Source organism: Quercus lobata, chromosome 5 (genome assembly GCF_001633185.2).
Source record: "Quercus lobata isolate SW786 chromosome 5, ValleyOak3.0 Primary Assembly, whole genome shotgun sequence".
Lineage (NCBI taxonomy): Eukaryota > Viridiplantae > Streptophyta > Magnoliopsida > Fagales > Fagaceae > Quercus > Quercus lobata.
The window spans coordinates 77017122-77043767 of NC_044908.1; the positions used below are offsets into that span (position 1 = coordinate 77017122).

The window sequence follows — 26646 nt, forward strand, 5'->3', positions numbered from 1 at the left end:
GTGAGAAACCATTTATTATTATTATTTTTTTTTACACTGTTTCATTGTGCGACTGTGTCTTACTAATGCGTGTTTCCCATTAACTAGAACGCTAATTCCCACCTCGTTTCTTGTAGATCATCCAAAATACTTTCAAGCTTGATGAGATGCTCAACGCCTGCTCCACCCAACTTGACGGTGAAAGGAAGAGAAGGGCATCGGCTGTACAAACCTTGTCCAGGTCCGAACAGGATTTAACCGTCGCAAGGAAAAAACTACAGGTCGAAGAAGAAGCTCGCAAGAGTGCTGAGCTGGCCTCAGAAGGTTATCAGAAGCAGGCCGAGGAACAAACCGAGCTTCTGCATGAAGCGAATGCCGAGCTGAAAAAGACTCAGGAGCAAGTCCTTGTTCTTAAGAAGCATCTAGAAGAGACCCAGAAACTAAGGGTGCAAGCTGAAAAACTCAAAGAGCAAGCCGAGCAGAAGGGCTACGAACTTGGAATAGCTGAAGCTGAGAAAGCCCTAAGAGCCGAAGTTCCAGAAGTGTGCCGCATCTTCTGCGCGAGAACCTGGAATGAGGCTCTTAACCGTGCTGGGGTTGAAGCCTCATCTGAACTACGTAAGCCAGAGAACGTGTATTATCCCGAAGCGATACGCTCCTCGGCTCCTCAAACATACCAGGTTGATACCCCTTTCCCAGCTATTAACCCCTCTATCGAGGAGGTTCCGCCTCGCAATTCTCCCATTACTGCTTCCAAATCAGAGACAACCTCACACGATTTTCAACAAGAATTGGACTCCACCGTCCAATCAACTGGGGGTATTACCCATTAGCAGAAAAATATAGAAATTATTTTGTAATTTGAACTAGAAATGTAATGGAGTACTTTCTTATTTAGTTCCTTTTCATTCTGATGACTCTACATTATCTTCACCCACACTTACTTTGTTGCCGTAATTTTCAAAGGGTCTACCTCAATCACCTTTTTTCACTATACGCCATCCTTACATTCGAAGCTTTCTCCTTCCGACTTCTTTATAAAGGTCCATAAGGCATTTTTTCCACCAAGCTTATGATTTAGAAAACTCATCACTACTCCGTTTACCGTTCAATACCTCGATGCACTACTTAGCGGACCAATTTTTACCGAGTTTACGGTCCAAGGACTTGGCATGACCTAATTTCTGTTTAACAATTTATCATGAATGGTAGGATGTTAATTTCCACTAAGCTTGCGATCTAAGGACCTGGCATAGCTTAGCTTCTGTTTAACAATTCAGTATGAGTGATAGGATGTTAATTTCCACTAAATTTGCGATCCGTGGACCTGGCATAACTCAGTTTCTGTTTAACAATTCAATATGATAGGATGTTAATTTCCACTAAGTTTGCGATCCGTGGACCTGGCATAACTCAGTTTCTGTTCAACAATTCAATATGATAGGATGTTAATTTCCACCAAGTTTGCGATCTAAGGACCTAGCATAACTCAGTTTCTGTTCAACAATTCAATATGATAGGATGTTAATTTCCACTAAGTTTGCGATCCGTGGACCGGGCATAACTCAGTTTCTGTTCAACAATTCAGTATGATAGGATGTTAATTTCCACTAAGTTTGCGGTCCATGGACCTGGCATAACTCAGTTTCTGTTCAACAATTCAGTATGATAGGATGTTAATTTCCACTAAGTTTGCGGTCCGTGGACCTGGCATAACTCAGTTTCTGTTCAACAATTCAGTATGATATGACAAGATGCGAAATTTATAGAATGCATATTCGACGTAAATCTAAAAAAAAAGATATCTGAATTGAGACTGCTTTATTAGTAATAATACCTTCTGAGATTATTTACATTCCAAGGATGGAGTACAGGTTTTTCATCTAGATCTTCCAGATAATAAGCCCCTATTCCTGCTACAGAAGTAATCCGGTACGGTCCCTCCCAGTTGGGTCCCAGTTTTCCCCAATTTGGATTCTTAGTGGCCCCCAGGACTTTTCTCAGCACTAGATCTCCTATGGCTAACGGCCTCATCCTTACATTGCTATCGTAGCTCCGCTTGAGCTTGTGCTGGTAGTGAGCTAGCCGAACCATTGCACTCTCCCTTCGTTCTTCAATCAGATCCAGATTGTGTCCCAACATTGTATCATTATCGCTAGAAGAAAATGCATTGGTCTTCAACGTTGGGAATCCTGTTTCTAGGGGAATAACGGCCTCGGCCCCATAGGTCATAGAGAAAGGAGTTTCTCCCGTCGAACGTCGGGGTGTTGTCCGATACGTCCAAAGCACATGCGGTAGCTCTTCCACCCACTTTCCCTTTGCGTCATCTAGTCTCTTCTTGAGCCCATGGACAATGACCTTGTTAACAGCTTCAGCCTGCCCATTGCCTTGCGGATAAGCTGGAGTGGAATACCTGTTTCTTATTCCCAGCTCTGAACAGTATTTCCTGAAGGCATTGCTATCGAACTGGAGCCCATTGTCCGAAACAAGAGCTCGTGGAATACCAAATCGCGTAACAATACTCTTCCAGACAAACTTCTTCACGTCCACGTCCCGGATGTTCGCCAAGGGTTCAGCTTCAACCCATTTAGTGAAGTAGTCTGTGCCGACGAGTAAGTACCTCTTGTTTCCTATAGCTTTTGGGAAAGGGCCGACAATGTCCAGTCCCCATTGCGCAAAAGGCCAAGGGCTAGAGAGAGGGTTAAGAACTCCTCCTGGCTGGTGAATATTCGGGGCGTATCTTTGACACTGGTCACATTTCTTAACATACTCCTGCGCTTCTCTATGCATATTTGGCCACCAGTAACCCTGCGTTAGTGCTCGGTACGATAGAGATCTCCCTCCAGTATGGCTCCCACAAATGCCCTCATGTAACTCTTCCAGGATTGATTCCGCCGTCTCAGGAGGCACACAGAGCAAATATGGTCCAGAGAAAGACCGTCTATACAGCTTCTTATCCTCGGATAACCAATACCGAGGTGCTCTTCTTCGTACTTTCTCGGCTTCCACCTTATCCTCGGGCAATGTGTCATTTTCGAGAAATTGTAATATAGGGTCCATCCAGTTTGGCGATGGACCAACTTGATAGATTTGGCGAACCTCCTTTTCTGGTGAGGTGGGAGTACACAAGTCTTCGACGACAATTACCCGAGGGAGATTTTGTACCGAAGAAGTGGCGAGGGTCGCTAAGGAGTCTGCGTGGGTATTTTCACCTCGTGGAATATGTAGTACGTCAAAAGACTCAAACTCTGTTCGCATATGCCTAACCCGGTTCAGATACCCTTGCATCCTTGGGTCTCTGGCCTCCAACTCTCCAGCCACCTGGCCGACGACCAGTTTCGAGTCCGAGAACAGTTTTACCGCCTTTCCACCCATTTTACGGACCATGCTCATCCCCATTATCAGAGCTTCGTACTCCGATTCATTGTTAGTAGCTGAGAACCCTAGTCTTAGAGACTTCTCGATGATGACCTCTTCGGGAGATATCAGTACCAATCCCAGTCCAGCTCCTCGCTGGTTCGCGGCCCCATCCACGTATACCTTCCATACCGGCCCTCCTGGTGCGGATATTACGCCAACCGATTTTTCATCCATGTGATCCTGATTTCTGCTAACTTCCTCAGGGCACTCAGCGAACTCAGCTACCAGATCCGCAAGAACTTGACCTTTCACAGAGGTGCGGGGCATATATTTGATGTCGAAAGCCCCCAGAATCGTTCCCCACTTGGCAATTCTGCCAGTATAGTCAGCACTCCTAAGTATGGATTTGAGAGGCAACTGGGTCAAGACGACCACAGTGTGAGCTTGAAAATAGTGCGGAAGCTTACGTGTTGCATGGACGACTGCCAGTATGGCCTTCTCTAACGACAGGTATCTCACCTCGGCTTCATGGAGGGATTTACTCACATAATAAACAGGCCTCTGAACGCCCCTGTCCTCTCGCATCAAGACAAAACTGACGGCGTGAGAAGCTACCGCCAGATAGGCATACAACACCTCATCCACTTCAGGGCTAGACATAATAGGTGGTTTAGATAAATAGTCCTTCAACCGCTGGAACGCCTCGGCGCACTCCTCGGTCCATTCGAATCCCTTCCATTTATGTAACAAACGGAAAAAAGGACGACACCTCTCAGCCGACCTGGAGATAAACCGGTTCAAAGCGGCGGTCATCCCCGTCAACCTCTGCACCTCCTTTGGATTTCGAGGCGCTTGCAAATCGTTAATGGCCCTAATCTGATCTGGGTTCACCTCAATTCCCCTATGGGTCACCATGTACCCCAAGAATTTCCCGGAGCCTACACCAAAGGAACACTTCGAGGCGTTTAGGCGCAACCTATGCTCTCTCAATATCCCGAAGATATTAGTGAGGTCCTTCACGTGTTCAGTCACTACTTTGCTTTTCACCACCATGTCGTCAATGTAAACTTCAATGCTTCTGCCCAGCTGTGGCTCAAACATTTTAGTCATCATGCGTTGATAGGTTGACCCAGCGTTCTTGAGACCGAAGGGCATCACCTTGTAATGGTAGTTCCCAACCGGGGTCACGAAAGCGGTCTTTTCTTGATCGTCGGTGGCTAACGGAATCTGATGATACCCCTGAAAGGCATCCAAGAAACTCATCCTAGGGTGGCCCACAGTTGCATCCACTAGCTGGTCAATCTTCGGCATAGGAAATGGGTCCTTGGGGCATGCCTCATTAAGATCCGTGAAATCCACGCACACTCGCCATTTCCCCGTCTTCTTCTTCACCACCACCGTATTGGCCAACCATTGGGGGTAAAAGACTTCCTTGATAGCCCCAGCCTGTTTCAGCTTAATGACTTCATTTCTGACCGCTTCGGCATGCTCCTTCGATGGTCGCCGAGGGATTTGTCTCCTAGGGGGAACGGCAGGGTTCACATTGAGCCGGTGACAAATGAAACTTGGGTCTACTCCTGGGGCTTCATACGGGTCCCATGCAAAAACGTCCACATTGGTTCGGAGGAACTCCAGCAAACTCGCTTTCTCTTGCAGGGGCAGCTTAGCCCCTACCCGGAAAAATTTTTCTGGATCATCAGTGACAATCACTTTTTCCAGATCTTCACACTCTACCCCATTGGTTAGTACGTCTATACCTGACGCTGGGGGCTTTAATTGCTATGAATCATTATCGGCTGTAGCCGAGGTTTCTGCCTCTGGCCAATGCCGAATGGCCGCTACTTGGCATCGCCGAGCAACCGTTTGGTCCCCCACTATCTCCAGTACTTGGTCTCCGGATGGGTACTTCACCTTCTGATGTAGGGTAGATGAAACCGCTTTAAGTGTATGAAGCCACGGTCTACCCAGGATGGCCGTATATGGAGAATAAACATCTACAACAATAAAATCCACCTCCACCACCTCCGTGCCTGACTGCACGGGCAACCTGATTAGTCCCATAGGAATGACCAACCTTCCCTCAAAACTGACTAGAGGGGAAGTATAGGTTGTCAAATCCTCCTGTGTCAAACCTAGCCCCTTGTACAGATCCGGATACATTACATCCGCTGCGCTCCCCTGATCAACCATCACTCTTCGGACATCGTAACCACTAATCCTCAGCGTGACCACCAAGGCATCCTCATGGGGCTGTATAGTTCCAATCAGATCCTCGTCTGAAAAACCCAAAATCAAAGGGACACGCCTCTTGGCCCTCTTCGATGCTTGAGAGCGATCCTCGGCGGGGGATCGGGACACCGACAACACCCTTGTGGGGCAGGAACCCGTCCTTCCCGGGGCCGCAAAGATGACATTGATCGTTCCCCGGGGGAGCCTTGATGAAGCATCCCCCCGCACCTCAGAACCTGCCTGGCTCCCCCTTCCGCTGGAATGGTGTAAGAGTTGCTTCAATTTCCCTTCTCGGACCAATTGCTCCAAATGGTCCCATAAATTCCTACAGTTATCTGTCGTGTGTCCATGGTCTTGATGGTAATGGCAATACAAACTCCGGTTGCGTTTTGTAGGCTCTCCCGCCATCCTGTTCGGCCATTTGAAGAATGGCTCATCCTTTATCTTTTCCAACACCTGCTGGACAGGCTCCCGAAACACCGCATTAACAATCTGGGCGTCCGCCGAGGTCGGCTGCACAGCGAAATCCCTCCTTGGTCGGCTATTATTATAGCGATCCGACCTGAAATCCCTTCTCTCCTGAGGTATCGCCTTGGCCTTTCCCTTCCCCTGAAGTTGATCCTCCTCTATTCTTTTGTACTTCTCTATTCTGTCCATGAGCTGGCGCACACTGGTGACGGGTTTGCCCGTCAAAGATTTCCTCAAGTCGTGTTCAGCTGGGAGGCCGGCTTTGAAAGTGGTTATAGCCACAGCGTCGTTCTTCCCCCCTATCTCGTTAAACATTTCCCAGTATCTATCTGAGTAGCTCTTGAGAGTCTCACCCTCTCGCATAGACAAAGTCAACAAGGAACCCAGAGGCAAGGGAGTTCGGCTGCATGTAATAAAGCGAGCGCCAAAAGCCTGGGTCAGTGCCTTGAAGGATCCAACGGAATTGGCCCTTAAGCCATTGAACCACCTCATCGCCGTTGGGCCTAGACTCGATGGAAAAATCTTGCACATCAAAGCATCGTCCCTAGAATGAATAGCCATCTTCTGGCTGTAATAACTTACATGCTCCACCGGGTCCGAGTGGCCATCGTACAGAGAGAACGTAGGTTGATTAAACCGCCGAGGATGAGTAGCTTCATCTACGCTTTTTGTGAATGGTGACTTGGAAATCTGGTTCAATGCTTTGTTCATCGCGTCGTTTCCTAAGCCCCTGCTAGTGGGACTTTTACGCCTACGCCTATGATGACGCTCCTCTTCGTAGGAGAAAGTCTCGCTCCGCGGTGTCCTCGACCTCCGCCTGTAACTAGTTCCATCCGACTCCCCGGATGATGGTTCGGAGCAAGGTGGTGAACGCTCCCGTCGCACATGGCGTAATTCTCTCTTCAAGTTCGCAATCTCACGTTGCAGATCCCCCTCATGCTTCGCGTGGGAAACGTGACTCTTCCCATGTGTGCGGGTTCTCATAGTATGAGCAGTATGTATGCTCCCCTCATGGATTTCCCTCCGCTCGAGACTTCTTCGAGGCTCACCGCGCTGAGAGCCCCTTGACTCCGCCTGATGCGGGCTAACATTACCCTGATGCAGCCCTGCTGCGGGGTGAGGCGGTTCCACTCCTTCCATCGAAAACGTTGTATTAGAGGTTATACAAGCTAACACAAGCTCTCCCCACAGACGGCGCCAATTGTAAGGACACGATTTCGTAACGAACCCAAACAGTATTGGGTTCACACGTAAAAGGCCCAGACAATACAATTTTTAGAGCGTGGGTGTAAAGAACTAGGTTAACTATAGTACTTCCCTCCAAGATTTCCCTTGAACCTGTTTCGAGTACAAGGTCGGTCTCACAAATATTTTCCTTCTGTGAATACCACCACTTTTCTTTCTTACTTTCTTCTCTCTTGTTTTCCTCTGTTTCTTCGTCCTTCTCTTTTTCTCCTCCCGATCCCCTTGTTTCAGGTTCTTCTTTTAGTTTATATACTTCCCTTTGCGCTTCATCCTTGCCGCACACGTGTAGGTTGGGTTCGGAGGATTTCTTTCTGTCCCATCTGGCACCTCCTGGAACTTCCTACGGGCAGCTGTAAGGCTGCCTTCCCACTGTTCAGGTATCACCTCCACATTAATGCGGCCAGAGAGTTGGTTGAGAGGTCATTAATGCGGAGGTAGCTGTAGCTTCAGATATTTGTTTGCCTTATCTCTTTCACTTTTAGTCGGCTACTCTACCCTTTGAGATGACCGAATTCGGAGCTCTGATCGCAAGGAGCCCACGTCTTGATCGTCCTCGGAAACGATCGTCCTCGGACGAGTTATGCCGAGGACCAGGGTATCCTCGGACGGATATACGGCCTTGGATGGGTCACTGGCCCAACAATTCTGAACCAGTTCTGAATCCTATGGGCCTATCAATCAAACGATCCCCACAATAAGTTTTATAAGTAATTAAGTGCTACTATTACTCATGTAGTTTTTACTAAAAATCTTTTTCTTAAGAGATAATTACAACATGCTGCTAATCTTGCAGCTCAAATCTTTTCCCCCGTAGACCCCCAAGCACTTTATGTATGAGAATATGTCAATTCAGCTACAAAGCCTTTGGCCTAAAAGTTTTGTAACTAAATTGAAATATTTCTATTATTTACAATAAAAATGAACAATATTTAAATTCTTATTTTTCATATTATCAAATTGAAATAAATAAATAAAAGACTCAAGTAACTTTCAGACTGGACTCTCTCCGATGTAATAGCAGAAGACTTTTCGGTACACAGGAAGGGCGCTGGTCGAAACGTTCACTTCTGTCTCCGTCCGTTGGAGACTTGCGCTGTTGGTCATCTAAGATGTTCCCACCGTAGGATTTGGAATATTGAAATTTCAACAAACTCTTTTCTCCTTAAAAGAGTAGAAAAGGCAAGAACAAAGAAAATTTGGAGTTTTTCCCTAAAACCCTCTTGCATTGTAGTGCCGTGTCACTTCCACATAAACAGTAAGTTTTTTTATCCATGAATCACAAAAATTTGGAAAATGAAGTCTTTGTTGACTGACATTTAGGGCCCGTTTGGTAGAGAAGTTTGAGTAGTATTGTTTGTAGTTTTTAGAAATATGTGTGGATAAAAAGTGTGCAAAAATGTGTGTAATGTTGTTTAAAAACTGAAAATTGGTGTTTGAAATGCCTGCCCTTAATTTTCCAATACTTTCATCATTTTGAGAAGTCCACACGCAATTAAATGGCTTGCCTTTGTTGATTGGAGCGGAGATAATGACCTTTATCAATTTATCTTATTATATACCAAATTTTCCAAGAAAAAACAAGAAAGGAAGAATAATTTTTTTTCTTAACTAGGCCATTTCCATGTCTTGCATCTTGAAGAATAAGCACAAGACTGATCAAACGACAATGGGGATGCCTTCTTTCAATGTCTCGATGTTCCTACTAATCCTTTCCTTACTCAGCTTCCTAAGCCTAAACAGTGAAGCAGCCCCAGAATACCGCTACCATTTCTGTTCAAACGAAACCACTTTCACCCCCAATAGCACCTACCAGTCCAACCTCAGCCGCCTCCTCTCTTCCCTTTCCTCAAATTCCACGCATGAAAGTGGTTTCTACAACACCACCGTTGGCCAAACCCCAGAGACCACAGTCTACGGCCTCTTCTTCTGCCGTGGAGACCTCACACCCGATGAGTGCCGAGACTGTGTGTCAACAGCAACCAAAGACATTGTTCAGGAGCAGTACTGCCCCGTAGAAAAAGTGGCCGTGATATGGTACGGTGAATGCGTGTTACGCTACTCAAACGAGTCATTCTTCTCCACCATGGGCGAAGATCTCACATTTTTATTGAGTAACACTCAAAATATAACAGAGCAAACCGAGCAAGATCGCTTCTTCCTGCTACTTGGAGCTTCAATGAATGAAATAGGGAGCAAAGCATCAACTGCTTCCCTGGGTGCAAAAAAATTTGCAACAAAAGAAGCCAATTTTTTGGAATTACAAACCACATAGAGCCTCGTCCAATGCGACCCTCTGCTATCCAGCTCTGATTGCAGTAGTTGTTTTGTGAATCTCATATCATATTTGCGAAGTTGTTGTGCAGGAAAGCAAGGGGGTAATGTTCTGAATCCTAGTTGCTATATTTGGTACGAAATATATCCGTTTTACAAAGGTACAATCCGCACCGTCATCAGCTCCAGAATCAGTGCTTGTTGCTCCTCCGCTTCCAAATATAGTCACCACATGAAAAGGTATGTATCTGTCAATATTTGAAAGAGATTCTGTTGGATATTTAGACTCTGCATACTCAGATGGTTTAATCTAATATATTAACTGTTATGGTTTTTCACATAATATTTAAATTGGCTTTATTTTATTACAAAAAAGATGTTGTAATTGTATTAAGTTATTTCCTTGTATTTTGTGAGATTTATTCATAATGAGTTTAGTATTAAGTTGGTGAATATTGTATTTTGTGAGTCACTTGCTCGTGACTAACTCATGAGTGAACAACTCGTGAAAAGATCACGTTAGAAGCACATGCTGGAATATGAATAGTCTTTTGCTAGACTGTATTTCGTGAGTCACTTCGTGACTTTGCCAACTTGTGAGTGACCTGCGAAACTCTCTGTTAAGATGATTTTAAGTGTGACTCTTATACCCTTCACCCATACTATATATACCCTCATTATCCACAAAATTGTAAGGAGGCTATTCAGAAGAAAACCCTAGAAAGGGGTTTTCTTCAACACACCCACCATGTTAGAGAGAGTTGCTTATCCTCAAGAGATAAATCTTTGTAGTCTCTTCTCCTCCCCTCTCCCATTGTTATATATTGAGAGGAGATTTGTACCCAAACACAACCCACACCTATTAAAAGTGTAGAGAGTTATTTGAAGCTAGGGAAGCACTGGGTACTTGCCAAAATAAGTCGGTGAGGCTTGGCAGATGCAATCGGGCGGTATTGCGGGATTCAGGAAGCTAGTGAAGACAAGACTTTGAGAAGTCCGTTGGTAACTGAAGCTTAGATGGCTCAAGTACTTTGGGTAGATTAGGCTTGGAAGGTCTTTTTTGGTATCCTTATACTCCAATTTATTCACATATATTCTGCATCAAGTGTGTTTAGATAAAAATTAATCAAGCCATAATTAAGAATTAGGAGTCTAAACAAGCTATAGTATTTTAACACTATTTGAGTTTTCATTAACCAAGTTGTTACTTAGGTTTATTAATCAAATCTAAGTTAAATACACATCAATTATATCACATAAAGCGGAAAATTAAAGGAACACAGGCGATATGATAATCTAAGAAAACCAATGAAATCATCTAGTTTCAAGGTGAAAAACCTAAGGAGGATTTAATTTAAACAATCCTCAAGGAAAAAAAATTCACTAAATAGAATGGAAGTGTTTACAATATATTTAATTCAAAATCTAATGCTATCTCTTGTAATACTTACTCACGCGACCATGCACAACTCCGAATCCATGGAATCTTGTATTTTGAATTTGTTGCACTAAAACACTTCAGTTTGTGATTTTGAGATCTCACTCAAAACTCTAGATTATTAGCAATAGTTGATCTTGTAGCAGTAACTTATCTCCACCAGTTCTTGTATTTGGATCTTCTTTCTAGTAGATGCTTGTTGAGTTAAAAGGTGTTAGGTTCTAAAGACTTAAGTATTTACGTATTTAGAACTCTAATATGTATTGTTGGCAAACCATGATCAAAACAATGTGTTTAGAAGTGTTTTAGTCTTGCTCAAAGTTGTGCATTTATGTAAAGTTGGAATCGAGCTAATGCAGAAAAGTTTTATGCATTTCGGCCTGGCTCGATCGATCGAAGCTCGGGCAGAATGTTTTTCAGATTTTCCAACTCAGCCCTAGTTGTTTTAAAACATTTTAGGGTTTTCTAATTTGTCCTAAGTATAAAAGGCAAACCCTAGCCACGTTTTAGTGTTACTCATATTGCGGTTTGTGTAAATCTCTTGTGAGATCTAAAGGAGCTTTCCTTTACACAAACTTAGGGTTTTCAAGGAGAAGATTTATCTACACCTTGATGATCAACTCGGTTGCTGCCATTGAAGTTTAAAGAAAATACAAGCGGGTGTGCTTGTATCTAGTGGTGAATCCAAGAAAGAAAGAGTCCGTGGATTCGGAGCTTGCACGTGGTCGTGTCAATAAGTTCTACTAGTTGGTAGCAATAAGAAGTCGAGCGTGGGGGCTTGTAAGTCTTATTGTACGAATTTCGATTCTTTCAAGATAGTGGATTCAAGTTTACCTTGAGGATAGTTAGGTCAAATCCTCCCCAGGTTTTTACCAGTTTGGTTTCCTGGGTGATCATATCTTATATTATTTATCTTTCCGTTGCTTTGCATGATATGATCTTTGTTATTGTGATAACCTAGTTTTGTTAAATTGGACTAAATAACAACTTGGCTAATTACCTAAGTTAAATCAATTGTTTTAAGGGGTCTAAAAACCATTAAGAGGTTATAGAACCTCATAGATTTCACAGGAGTAACTCACAAGACTTGAAAAACGTGTATTAGAGTTATAGTTTTATACCTAGCAGTGCTGGACTCAAACCCTAGACGTTTCGCGGGCTTTTGGGCCTAATTTACAGGCTATGGATTGGTGCAATGTATTAGAGATATCGATGGTGGTTCATGCGGAGAGTGCTTAAGTGTCTTGTTGGATACAGGCCAAAAATGTTGCGAATCCAAAATTGGGTGGCGCATCTCCGGCCCGAATTGCTTTCTAAGGTGTGAAAACTACTCTTTCACCGAGCCGCCGCAATCCCAACCCATGCCTATAGCACAACAGCCGCTGCCTGATGATATTGGTATTTCATAAAAATCCTCCCCACATGTTTCATATTTTGGACTTTATTAAAATTTTCTTTTACTTAGGTCAATTTGGAGATCAATCCTCCCCGTTTGGTTCACAGGAGTCCAATTGGGATTTAGGATTAAAATTTAAAAATAATCAGAAACCTATTTTTCGGCATGTTTCGGATTTGGATTACTCGATTTGACAAACCAAACAATTCCAAATCATGGGAAAATTAGTAGGTACTACAGTTTAGCAAGATGGTCGATCTAACATCACTAAGTTAGAGGAGTCTGTACCATGTTGTTGTATTCCCAAAATATAAAAAGTTATGATTCAGTTAATTTATTAATTTTGTTACCATTTGACATGGAAATTTTAATACCTTGCCAATTTTGCCATATCGATTGAGATAACAATTATCCAACTTAGTTTAATGTAGCAGTCCTGTCACCTGTGTTCTCAAAGGCCAGGTGTAAACTGTTAAGTATTAGTATTAGATGATCGAATACATATATATATATGTATATATATAGCAGTTTTAGAGAGTAATTGGATAAAGAAGCTAAGGTAAAACATCCACTTAAACTCACAAACGTTGAATGTTTTAGTCTACGACTTGTTGAAGTTTTTCCTTATGTTTACTTCCAGTACTAAGATAGTTGCATTACATTCATCTGGCGAATTAAGTGCCACTCCCCATTTGATACAAAGGACCTTCTTTAAATCCTTAATCCATTGTCTCTGCTAATAAATGATAACAATAATAATAAGGGTTGTTAATAGATTTCATTTGGCTTATCTGTGATAGTTTGAGCAGCTTATGTCCTCGCATTAATTGATATATATGTGTATATATATATATATATATATATGATAAATTAAGGATTTTGATCTTAAGTAATTTTATCATACTCTTATTTGACAGAATATTTTAAGCATACGCAGGTAATTATTTTTTATGATGAGCAACAGGAGGAAAGAAGACAACCAAGACAGAAATCATTGCTATATCAACAATTGCATCAATTGCAGTAGTTGCAGCTCTCTTCGGTTTCTGGTTTTATAAATACTCTGGTGGGAGGAAACACGAAGAAGGTAGATTTAGTTTAGCCAATCTATTATAAAAATTGATTCCTTTTTACTATTAAAATTTGTGTTTTTAGATGATCATTGATTATTTTAAAAATCTAATTTGTTACTTAGAGAGGGACACAAGCCCAGTAATTCCGTTACGAAGTAATTTTGCAAGGTTACGTTCAATTCGATTAACAGACAGCAGTATGTATGCAAGAAATGTTGACGACAGTGGAGAATTAATGCTTTACTTCGATTTAAGTACCATACTGTCTGCTACAAACAATTTCTCTGATGAGAATAAGCTTGGAGAAGGTGGTTTTGGCCCAGTTTATAAGGTTTAAATTTATAAATATTTTCTTTCATATGCAATTTTTGAAATTATTTGAACATTTGCAATTGAAATTAATACATAGCAACAGTAAATGTTAGGATCAATATCAACTAAAAGATTACATCATTTGATTTTAGGAGAGTTGAACTATCATTGAACCTTTAGTGTTGTAACATGTAACAGAGTATGTCTATTGTCTACCAATACTGTGTCAAAAGCTTTCATTGATAAAGAATGTTTAAAATGCTTCTAGGGCTTGATAAATGGAAAGGAAACTGCAATTAAAAGGCTTTCAATGAAATCTAAACAAGGTCTTCAAGAGTTTAAGAATGAAGTGATTTTAATTGCAAAACTTCAACAATAGTCTTGTGAGGCTCTTGGGATGCTGCTCAGAAGGAGATGAACAGATTCTAGTCTATGAATACATGGCCAACACTAGTCTTGATGCCTTTTTGTTTGGTTTGCTCTCTCTCTCTCTCACACACACACACATTTGCACCATTAATTATAGGCCAATTCATGGCAAAATTTTCCTATGCGTGAGAATCAATCACCTTAATATTACAATGTAGATCCAAAAAAATGTAAGGAACTAGATTGGGCTAAATGCATAAACATTGTCAATGGGATCGCTAAAGCCTTCAATATCTACATGAAGACTCTCGATTGAAAATCATCCATAGGGATATGAAAGCGAGTAATGTGCTCTTAGATGATGAGATGAACCCAAAGATATCAGATTTTGGCACCGCTAGGATGTTTGGGAGAAATCAAATAGAAGCCAACACCATCAAAATCGTGGGTACATAGTAAGCAATCCCTTGACTTCATCCTCATTTTAATTCTATAAATCATTGTTTCAGCTTTCTAAAGAAATTTTTCCGCACACGATCAAACTTAAGTTTGGCCCCCTTGCATGCATGTTTTAGGAGATTTATGGTTCATTCCATCTCCATTTGCAACTCATTTTTCAAATAACATTTTTAGTAAACATTGAAATTTAGCATTGAAATCAAACAGAAAACTCTAAAATTTCAATCGTGATTTAAAGAAAGCACTGTAAGATCAAGGATTTGCAAAGGAAGATAGCCACTTACCATGAGTCATGGTTTTGTCAAAGTACCTTATGCTCTTAGTGATACTACATAGTCTACATTAATTAGGACAACTTAGCCTTCATTCTCTTTTACAGTACTTGAAACCATATTGTATAATAATACACGTTTTTTTTAATAGTGGATACATGGCACCAAAATATGCAATGAAAGGGATATTTTCAATAAAGTCTGATGTTTATAGCTTTGGAATTCTAATGCTTGAAATTGTTAGTGGAAAAAAGAATTGTGGCTTTTATCATCCAGAGCATGCACAAAGTCTTCCATCATATGTACGTCTCTCTTCCTTATCTATATCTTTAGCCAAAATTAACTTTTTGCTTGTTATTGTAAACTAAAGTAAAAAACACCAATAGGTATGGTGACTATGGAATGAAGGCAAAGGAGTGGAATTGATAGATCAGACCATAGTTGATACTTGTCCTATAAGTGAGGCTTTGAGATTGATCCATATTGCATTTTTATGTATTCAAGAAGATCCAAATGATAGACCTACCATGTTAAGGGTCCTTCTCATGCTTGCAAGCAAATCGATAAATCTTCCTCAGCCATTAGCTCCTCCATTTTCTGTAGGTAGGTTAATACTATCCGATCAATCTACAACTACTGGGACCGGAACGGGATTTGTCATATCTGATCAATCTTCAACAAGTGCTTCTGGCTAGTTAAGAGATTAATTGGAGCATGTTATTCAACAAGTGTTTCATTTTCGTGCAAATGTGTCAGGTTAGGAACAATAGCTAGTGTACAACCATACCTTCTATTTTTGTACTTATTCTTTCCATCTGTATATATTTGCATCCGCACCGGAATTACATTAAATTATTTTAGCACATATATGGATATACTAAATTATGGAAAACAAAACACGAAGGAATAGAGATCTATCATCAAAAAGGAGGACCTTGTCATGTGATAAGACTTCTGATGAGAAATACACCTAATTTTGCTAAATGGATTGATGTATATGTAAGTAGCCTCAATAGTGAGATTTAATTTATAAGCATTTGGATGTAGGAAGACTTTCATTTGAGATATTTTGGACCTAGAACCCGACTTAGAATTCAGTTTCGGGGATGTGAATCTTATGATAAATCAAATGTTTGTAATCCATTTAAAATAAAAGAAAGTTCTTCTACCTTGAACAAGTACCAAATCAAGGCAATTACATTGCCACCTACTTGGTAATAATGGTGGTTCACGTGAAATGGTAAAACCCCTAAACTTTTATGTTGTTGTACTGAGATTACTTTAATTATTTTTCCGCTAATTTGATATAATAATTTTTTTTTTTTGAGAGTTTCAAACTTATGACGTCTCCTGATGGTAGCTCTTTATCATCAGATCAAGACATCAATCGGTTTTTAGTGTAGATGAAGATTAAACCCCAGATCTCTTATTCAACCATCAAAGACTTTACCAATTAAACTAACTAGAACCCACTTAGTACAATAACTTTGATACCATAGAAATAGACATTTCCATCCCTTAAATAGAGGAAAATTCATGTATGATTGATGCAAGTTACTATCTTCTAAAAATAAAAAAATAAATCTACCAAAATTACAGAAAATTGACGTGGCAACACAGAATTTAATGAAAAAAGAAAACATTAATATATTTTTTCTCTTACACACTATAGGATAATAACTGGTACACATAAAATACATGCCAATGTGGCGTGCAACTTATGTTTTCCCATCGCCAACAAGGGCTTGACTCAGCTGATAAGGTTCGTTCGCTCCGCTTAACCAACCCAGGTTCAATTCCCGCTGCCAGCGGGCTCTTGTTGGTGGGTTGCTGTGTGAGGGATTTCAGGGGAACACAGGTTCGAGCCTTAGCGGGTACCTCGGTGGTCCTTGTGGGTCCTGTCCCTCATATGGTCTATATTAACCTGGGTGGCATAATACAACCATAAAGACCCCCATTTTTGTTTAGCCAAAAAAAAAAACTTATGTTTTCCCATCAAAAAACAAAAAATTCACTTATGTTTATTTCCCATCATTTATTTTGCTGCATGGAATTTTTTTTGTATGGATATGTGTGAATGTGTGATTCGGTTTGTCAAATAGATATTGCCCTGCTCTTTATACCAAATTTTCCGAAAGGATTGTCGCCAGAGGATGAACTTGGGTCGAATTGTTGGAACCTGGTAGTAGTAGGCACTATAGGCACAGAGTGATTACTTTGTTTGTCCATCTTATAATTCCTACATTTCAAGAAAAACAATTTACTAAATTAGAAAATAAATCTTTTAACATACATGTTATCTAAAAAAAAAGAACTAGATAAAAGGTGATCAGTTTTTAAAATTATATTTTCTTAATTTGAACTAAAATAAAACAATTAGAAATTAGTTAACTACTGAATATTGACTATTTAACTAAAATTAATGATATATTAATTAGAGGGAAAAGACTTGCAAAAAGTATTTAATATGCGTTTGGTTAAGCCCAAAACGCAACTTTTTGATAAAAGTTGCGTTTTGGGCATAGACCAAAAATAAGGAGAAACACGGAAATTTTTATGGACCCTCAGAGGTCCATAAATGAAAACGCACAATGCGCGTTTTCAATGGGTTACCGTTGCAAAATTAAAATTACGGAAATACCCATCAAATAGCACAAACCCACGGCCAAAACACAAACCCACGGCCACAATCCAAAAACACATACCAAAAATACACATAGAAAGACAGAAAGAAAGAAGAAAAAGAGGAAGAAGAAGATGAAGGCGAAGATTAAAATCATTACCCAAAACACAAACCACAATCCAAAAATACAGAAATCAAATGGCACAAACCCACGGCCAAACCCACAGCCAAACAACCATAAACACATAGAAAGACAGAAAGAAAGAAGAAGAAGAGGAAGAAGAAGATAAAGACGAAGAAAGACCGAACCCACAGTGTTCAGTTCAGGTCGTGAGGCTTCTCAATTTTCAGTTCAGGTCCGCGAGCAATTTGCTTCATATAAGTCAAGAAGCGGAAGTGGAGATCTTTTGGAAATCAAGTTGAAAAAAAAAAAAAAAAGAGAGAGAGAAATTGAGAGAGCCGGAGAGCTTTGGAATTGAGAGAGCCTTCTGGAAACAAACGGAAAAGGAAAAAGGAAAGAAAAGAATGAAAGAATGAGAGAGCCTTCTGGAAGGTGGAGGTGTGGGAAAAAGGAGAGGATGTGGACAAAATAGTGTACACGTGTGTGGTGGGATAAAATACAAGAGAAAAAAAAAAAAAAAAAAAGGAAAAGGTAACGTATGGAGGAAAAAAAAAAGGAAAGGTATTAGAAATCACAATTTCAAAATATTACCACAATATTTTCACAATATTTTCACAATAAATTTTAAGTAATTAGCTAATATTGATGAGTAAAAATATAATTTCAGTAATGGGTTCAAATTAGAACTAGTAACAACTTTTCATATAAGATTTTGTTATGATTCTTGTGAAAGTATTGCAAAAAATATTGTAGATGGAACACTTTTTTGTTGAAAAATATAATTGTTGAAAATGAATAGAAAAAGAAAAATAAATATTAAAAAAGAATAAATTTGATTACAAAATAAAAATTAAAAAAGTGGATAGGCAAAAGATAAATGTCACTGTTAATTGTCCAAACAGCACAAAAATTTGTCTAACCTGCTAGAGATGCTCTTATATATACATTGTCCTTTTTGGTAATTTATCCCTCAAACTGTCACTTTTATAAGTGCTAGCCAAACACTTAGCTTTTTCAAAAAGCACTTTTTAACAGCTTTTATCAAACATTCAACTTTTTGAAAATGCACTTTTTCAATTATGTACTTTTTAAAAACTTCATTTTTTTCATTATACACTTTTACAAAAAGCTGAACCAAACCCACCCTAGTACAAGTAAGATGGAAGAAAGAGACTACACCATCCTTTGATTTTGAGAGTTCGCAGAAAGTCGCTTTTAGATGATTCAAACTTTGGGCACATCTAGCAATTGTCCTTTAGCAATATGTCAGGTTTTTATGGTTTTTGGTGGAAAATGTGCCTCGATATACGATATTAGGTAAGTAGTAATTTTCCATCGACGGCATTAACGTATGCAGGTTTGGTCTATAAAGGTAACTTCTTAAGGTTATTTTATTATTATTATAAAGGTAAATGTTTTTATTTATATTAAACATCAGCCATATAATATAAAAACACACACACGTGTACATATATATATATATATATATATGTTCACGGACGAAATTCTTTGAAGCCTAACGTAAGAGTTGATATGTTTTCCCTGCACAACTCGAGAGCCTTTCTTTTAGTATTATCTGCAGTCTGTGCCCTTACTAGCTCCATTCATTCCCAGCCAACCTATAATGACCACATTTGTTTAGATCAATCGAATGAAACCTCCAACACCAATTACCAATCCAATCTCACGGTGCTGTTGAAGTCTTTATCATCCAAAGCTTCCCAAAACTACAGCTTCTACAACGAAAGCTCAAGTATAGGCATCTACGCCCTCTTCCTCTGCAGAGGTGATGTTTCTAATAGTACCTGCCAAAGCTGTGTAAGCTACGCCACCCGAAATATCACAACTCAATGTCCATCTAACAAAACTGCTATCATATGGTTCGATCAGTGCATGTTACGCTACTCCGATCTTAATTTCTTTGGACAGACGCAGATATCGCCAATGTCGCTCATGTATAATACCCAGAATACTACTTCACCAGAACTAACTAATTTTTACGCACTCGGTCTATTGTACGATCTAATAGATCGTGCCAAGGTAACTGATATGCTGTTCAAGAGTGATAGTCAGACAGTGCAGTTGAGTGATGGGTCCAAGATAAGTTATGGGTTGGTGCAGTGTACAAGAGATATCGATGGTCCTTCGTGTGGCCAGTGCTTAAGCTACTTGATGGATACAGCCGAGACATGTTGCCAAGCCAAGATAGGGTGGCGCATTTTAGGCCCAAGTTGCTTTCTGAGGTATGAGAACTACTCTTTCACCGAGCAATCACCAGCAAAGCCACTGCCGCTGCCACCAGCCCAATCTATGCCTGCAGCAACACTGCCGCCGACTGTTAATGGTAAGACATGTATATTTGGTATTTTCATAGAAATCCTCCCCGTTTGGTGCACAGGATTCGAATTGGAATTAAAAATTAGCGGAGGTCTTTTATAATTATTATTATCAGAATGGAGGTTGTTTTGGAATTTATCTGTTTGACAAACAAAAATAATCCTAAAACTTAGAAAAACTATTTGGCACTGAACTTCTTTTCACATAAACGGTTGATCTAAATTTACCTTCTTCTTTTTTTTTTTCAAATAATTGATCAAAAATATTTTTTTAGAAGAATAATTGATCTAATTTAGTTAGTGAGCTTCAATATATTTTGTGAGAGAAAGGAATATCAAATCGCTTTTGGTAAATATTAGTGGGCTGTTTTGAAGAGTGGTGTCGAAAGGTGTTTCAGCAGGGAAGTTGAAAGTGGAGGCTTTGTTTGATTTGTGGATGGAAATTTTGGAAGTTTTGACTTTTGAGCAAAGTTTCGTTTTGTAGGGAAGATTAGGGTGGGTGAGAGGTAACAATACGTGAGATGGGGTCTATGAGAAATTATTGGTCGGAAATTGTCGCTTCATTAGTACAGTTCAGTGCAGTAGGTGACGTGCTAGTAGCCAAGTGTAATTATTATTTGTTGCAGGTCCTTTTTTCGGGTTCGTACACCCTAGACGTGTATCTCAATATTATAAGATATCATCAAGTTTGGGCTTTTTGCTAAGATGGAAGTTGGGTCTGATACCTTCGCAAAATGGGCTTTTAGAGTCTCATTTATCCACGCCAATACCTGTACCATTCCAATCCAAAGAGCATTGTTGCAAAATGGGCTTGTTCTCTTCTACTTCTTCCACTTTCTGCCGAATGAACATTACTCAACTTTCTGCTGTGCCTTTCTCGACTTTCTGCTGAAGGAAGATTACTTCTTCATTATCTGCAGGTTGAGGCATTACTATACTTTCCGCATAAGGAATGTTACTTCTCCACTTTCTGTTGAAGCTTTCTCCACTTTCTGCTGGAGGAAGATTACTTCTCCCCTTTTTGCAGGATAAGCTTTACTCTACTTTCTCTACTATTACAAGACTGCACATAAAAACACTAATGTCCAAAGAAACTGCTCATCAAGTAGATGTTAGTTCTCAACATATTCACAAATATACATATACGTATATATATTCACATATACTTTATAAAATGGATTGGGCCACAAGGTTTTCGGTTCTAACTCTCACAACCTTATTGCTTTAACCCAAGAGTGCACAAAACTGTGAGGTTTGGAACTCGAATCAAAAGTGGCCACTGCTTGAATATCTCTTCTCAAAAGATTCAGGTGAAATTGATTTCATGGGAGAGATGAAGTTTTCCTAGTGATGCATGTCAATACTACTATTTTGCCATAATCTCTTTCTTTCCATGAGTTTCTTAGTGTAGTGTGCTACTGCACTACTAGGTACTCTTCTCTATAAATTCTCTACTGATTTTCTCTCTTTTTCTCTTTCGTATTTCTTTTTCCTCTTTTCTCTCCACCCTCTCATGTATATTTTTGTGTTATTTCTTTTCTCTTTGTGTTGTTCTCGTTGTGTTTTTCTTCTCTCTATGATATCTTCTCTTCCTTCTGAGTTCTCAGTTATGTTTTTTTCCCCATGAAAGAGGAATACCCATATTTATACCGAAGTATTTTCCTCTTGTGGTACATTAATCCATAGTTTCCCCTTTTTCCCGCTGGGATTCCTTTTCCCCCAGGTTCGGGATATTCTTTTCCTGCTAAGTCTTCTTTTTTCTCTAGGTTTGGGATTCGGCTGAGCCAGTAGCCGCTTCTCCTTTTCACCGCTTAATACCAATAATTTAAGTGTGCGTTTAATGCACTTGTACTTCTTCGTATTTTGTGGCTCTTCCTTTCTTTTTCGCAAGAATGCTCAAAGCCTCCATATGGGTCATTCTATAGAATCCCCTTTTAGTGGGCCTATTTGTCATTGCTCTTCTTGGTCTTTCTCTATTGGGCTATTGGGCTTGGTCCTATGACATGTGCCTCGTGATAACCCGCAACTTCTCTTTTTGTATAAGTGCTTTTCCCAGCATAAGCAACTCCCAAAAAGTTATAGCAAATTATCACAACTATGATCTTCCTTCCTTTCACCAAACCACACTTCCATGATTCTCTACAATTATAGGTCAAACCTTATCTGTATGTCTAGGATACATATTGAGTGAACCCATTTTCCTACCTTGCATTACTCTTCGGTTCTCATTATGCAGCTTTATACCTTAGAATTTCTATATTCTGCGGTGTTGAACTTGGAATTCTCTTTCTGCCATGTTTGATATTTCTTTGCCTTACTTTACTCATTGAATGTTCTGCTGCACTTAATATCTAGGAATTATTCCCTTCGTTCGTGGCATGCTTTCCTCTATTTTTCCGTGTTTTTCTCTATTTTCTCATATCTTCAATGGAATACACTGCGAAGGTTCTAGACTCCTTCAGTATCTTCTAGTCCCTTTCATTCAAATAGGTTGGGTCTTTTGGGCCTATTTCACATCATTCCCTAATACAAGGGTCTTAGGTCATTCATGGGCCCCCTTATTCTCATACCCAATCATCCTTCGAGGCTTAGTCTGCTAGACTTTGGGCCTTACCTCTTAGCCCATAAAATGTGTAAAAAATTGGGTGCCAACATTATTATTATTTATTTTTTTTAGAGAAATTACTCTTGGTATAATGTTATTATTGGTAGTAGTGGGACCCACTATAGGGCTCACCCCTTTTGTCATCCTGGAGTAGTGCTCCTATAGTAGGTAAGAATTACCCATTTTTTACTACGAGGATAAAAACCTATTTTTCAAATTCTCTATTCTACATGTTATTTATTTTAATACGATTTCTCATTCCATTATTATTACTTCATCTTTCTCACTCTCACTCCTCACTCTATGTTTGTCCCTCTCTTTCTCTCCTAATTAGTTAATTAATCCTCATTCTAGGTTTGGGTTTCCTACGAGTTTGGGTTTGGATTTGTTGTGTTGGTTGGTGTGGGTGCAATTATGAGTCCTCGTTAATAGGGAAGCTCTGTTGTTTGGATTGGTGAAAGAAGAGAGAGAGAGAAGTTAGTGAAAAAGAGCTAGGTTGGAGGAGAGATAGAGAAGCCACCTCCGTGGTGTGTGGTGAAGTTATAAGGGGTCCAAAAAAAACAGAGAAAAAAAACACAGGATTAATTACTAATAGTTTAAGAACGGTTAGGGTGTAATTAGGAAAATGAAGCTAGATGAACATCTACTGAAACTCACAAACATGATGTTTAGTCTACAACTTGTAGAATCTCTTCCTTTTTTTTTTTTTTTTTTGAAAGAAAAACATGTAAATAGTTTGTTTCTCTTTCTAATGTTTACTTTAGGACTTGCATTCATATGGTGAATTAAGTGCCAATCCTCCTTTGCCAATAAATTTGATTTGTCTTTTTTTATTTATTTTTTTAAAAAAAAATATATGAGATAGAATTCTACTCTAGTCTAATCTAAGTGTATCAATATAAGGCTCCTTTTTAAAGTCTTGAATTTTGGCATTTGTCCCCCCACTTTTTGTGTTCCATTTTTTTTTTCATTCATTTTAAACTTTGGCTATTTTATAAAGAAAGTTAAACAAATACATGGTAATTTGATTTTTCTTACCAGTGACAATTTACGAAGTCTATGTCCTTGCATTTATTATTGATATACGTTAATTTGTTGTCTTGAGTTCTTTTAAGAAAACTTATTAAGATATATTGTATGATGAGCAATAGGCGGAAAGAATGCAAAAAAGATCGTAATCATTACTATATCATCAGTTGCATCAATTGCCGTAGTTGCAGTTCTCTTGGGTTTCTGGTATTATTCATCCTTTGGCAAAAGGAAAAGACAAGGTAGATTTAGTTTAGCCAATCTATCAAAAATTCTAATTTTTTTAAAGCACTAAAAATTTGTATTTCTAGATTGCTATTAATTTTTGTTTTATTTAATCTGTCACTCAGATGGAATTATAAGCCAAGAAATTTCATTACGCAATAATTTAGCAGGTTCGTTTTCAATACACTTAATGGACAGTAGTATCTATGGAAATGACAATGACAACAGAGGAGATATCTATTACTTCAATTTAATTACCATATTGGCTGCTACAAACAATTTCTCCGATGCCAATAAGCTTGGGGAAGGTGGTTTCGGCCCAGTTTACAAGGTTAAAAGATTTAATATTTAATGCATATGCATTTTTAGAAATTATTCTATCACTTTCATTAGAAATTAATATACATCAACAGTTAGGATAATTGACAACTAAAAGATTATTGTGATCATTTGGTTTTAGGACAATTAAACTATTGTTGTAACTTGTAACATGTAGCAATATGTCTCCCAATAGTGTGTGTCTGTATGAGAAGGTTTCATTGATTAAGGAAGTTTAAAATGCTTCTAGGGCAAGTTGATTAATGGAAAGGAAATAGCAGTTAAAAGGCTTTCAATGAAATCCAAACAAGGTCTTGAAGAGTTCAAGAACGAAGTGATTTTAATTGCAAAACTTCAACACAAGAATCTAGTGAGGCTCTTGGGATGTTGCTTAGAAGAAGATGAAAAGCTTTTGGTCTATGAATACATGGCCAACACTAGTCTCAATGCCTTCTTATTCGGTATACTCTCTATCTCTCTCACAAATACATACTCACATTCACACACTAACAACACCCTTAATATTACAATGCACCATTAATTCATGGAAAAACTTTCCTATATATGATAATCAACACGGTACCCATAATATTACAATGCAGATCCAAACAAATGTAAGGTTCTAGATTGGGCTAAACGCACAAACATAGTCAATGGGATTGCTAAGGGCCTTCAATATCTACATGAGGACTCTCGGCTGAAAATCATCCATAGGGATATGAAAACGAGTAATGTGTTGTTGGATGATGAGATGAACCCAAAGATATCAGATTTTGGTACTGCTAGAATTTTTGGGAGCAATCAAATACAAGCCAACACTATCAAAATCGTGGGTACATAGTAAGTAATCCCTTCACTACATCCACATTTTCATTCCATAAATCTTTGATATTGCTTTCTCAAGAAAAATTTTCAAGACATGATCAAACTTAAGTTTGGTCCCCTTGCATCCTTGTTTTGGGAGAATTCTGGCCCATTCCATTTGCACCTAATTGTTTTTCAAATAATGTTTTAGCATAAATTCAAGTTGAAAACTTTGTAACATCAATGGGAGTTATTTGTTTATTATTATTATTTTAAAAAAGAAAAAAGGAGTCTAAAAACTAGGAATTGCAAACTAAGAAAGCTCACTTTCCATTAGTCATGGTTATGTCAATGTGACTTTTGCTCTGGATGATACTATTAAGGACAACTCTACCTCTCTTCTCTTTTAGAGTAACTGAAATCATATTTTATCATGATACATATATATACTTTCAATAGTGGATATATGGCACCAGAGTATGCAATGGAGGGGCTATTTTCAATAAAGTCCGATGTTTATGGTTTCGGAATTTTAATGCTAGAAATTGTAAGTGGAAAAAAGAACAGTGGCTTCAATCATCTAGAGCATGCACATAGCCTTCTGTCATATGTACGTCTCTCTTCTCTGTATCTTGAGCTTAAATTAAGTTTATGGTTATGACTGTGCACTCAAAGAAAAAAAAATACTAATAGGTATGGCAACTATGGAATGAAGGAAAAGGAGTGGAATTGATAGATCAGACCATAATTGATACTTGTCCTATAAGTGAGGCTCTAAGATTGATCCATATCGCATTGTTATGCGTTCAAGAAGATCCAAATGATAGACCTACAATGTCAAGGGTCATTCTCATGCTTGCAAGCAAATCAATAAATCTTCCTCAGCCATCGGCACCTCCATTTTCTGTTGGTAGGTTAATCATATTTGATCAATCTTCAGCAATTGGCATTGGAACTGGAATGGGATTAGTCACATCTGATCAATCTTCAACAAGTGCTTCTAATTAGTGAAGAGATTAACCGGAGCATGCTATTCAACAAGTTTTTCATTTTCGTAAAAATTTGGCAGGTGAGGAATAATAGCACTCGTATAAATATACCCTACTTCTATTCTTGTACTAATTCTTACAGTTTAAATATATTTGCATCCGCACGGGAATTAGATTGAATTGGTACATATACCAAATTATGGAAAACAAAACACGGAGGAGTAGTGCTATATCATCAGAGATTTTTATGAAAAATATACCTAATGTATATATGTAAGTAGCCTCTATACTGAGAATTAATTTCTATGCATTTTAATCTTTGAAGACCTTCACCTTGAGTTCGTTGGACCTTGATCCTGACTCATTATTCAAATTTTGATGGGGTCAAGGATGATTTAGTGATTTGTTATTAATTTTATTAGTTATTATGATTAACATTTACCGCATTAAGATTTGAGTGGATTGATAATGTTTGGACTTTGGGTAATTTTGAACAGTGGATTGAGAATGCTGCTATTGAAATTTTAGATTGAATTAGGTTATGAGAATGTTGTAATTGTTGTTAGGTTGATTTATCAATTATAATGAATTATGAATAGCATTACGTGTTTGGTTCATAAGAAAACAAAGGAAAATGTAACTTAGTCCTAGAATTATGTCTCGTTATTTCCACGCTTTGAATGTGATAGAGTTGTAACTATAATTCTGTTTTTCTTTGGCTAAGT

At 39.0% G+C, this 26646-nt stretch overlaps 2 protein-coding genes and 1 pseudogene across 2 annotated transcripts; all 3 read left to right on the forward strand.

The window, feature by feature from the left end:
* The first annotated feature begins 8947 nt into the window (after window positions 1–8947).
* On the forward strand, window positions 8948–9553 carry LOC115991173 (putative cysteine-rich receptor-like protein kinase 9). Its single transcript, XM_031114910.1, has one exon. It carries the CDS (start codon window positions 8948–8950, stop codon window positions 9551–9553), a length of 606 nt encoding a protein of 201 aa, XP_030970770.1.
* A 2508-nt stretch (window positions 9554–12061) lies between these two features.
* Window positions 12062–15962, forward strand: LOC115989135 (annotated as a pseudogene).
* A 3180-nt stretch (window positions 15963–19142) lies between these two features.
* On the forward strand, window positions 19143–25940 carry LOC115991174 (cysteine-rich receptor-like protein kinase 10). Its single transcript, XM_031114911.1, has 7 exons — window positions 19143–19959; window positions 23708–23827; window positions 23936–24141; window positions 24379–24589; window positions 24731–24968; window positions 25392–25542; window positions 25626–25940. The coding sequence occupies exons 1-7, from the start codon at window positions 19149–19151 to the stop codon at window positions 25938–25940; spliced, it is 2052 nt and encodes a 683-aa protein (XP_030970771.1). The 5' UTR covers window positions 19143–19148.
* Window positions 25941–26646: the final 706 nt, after the last annotated feature.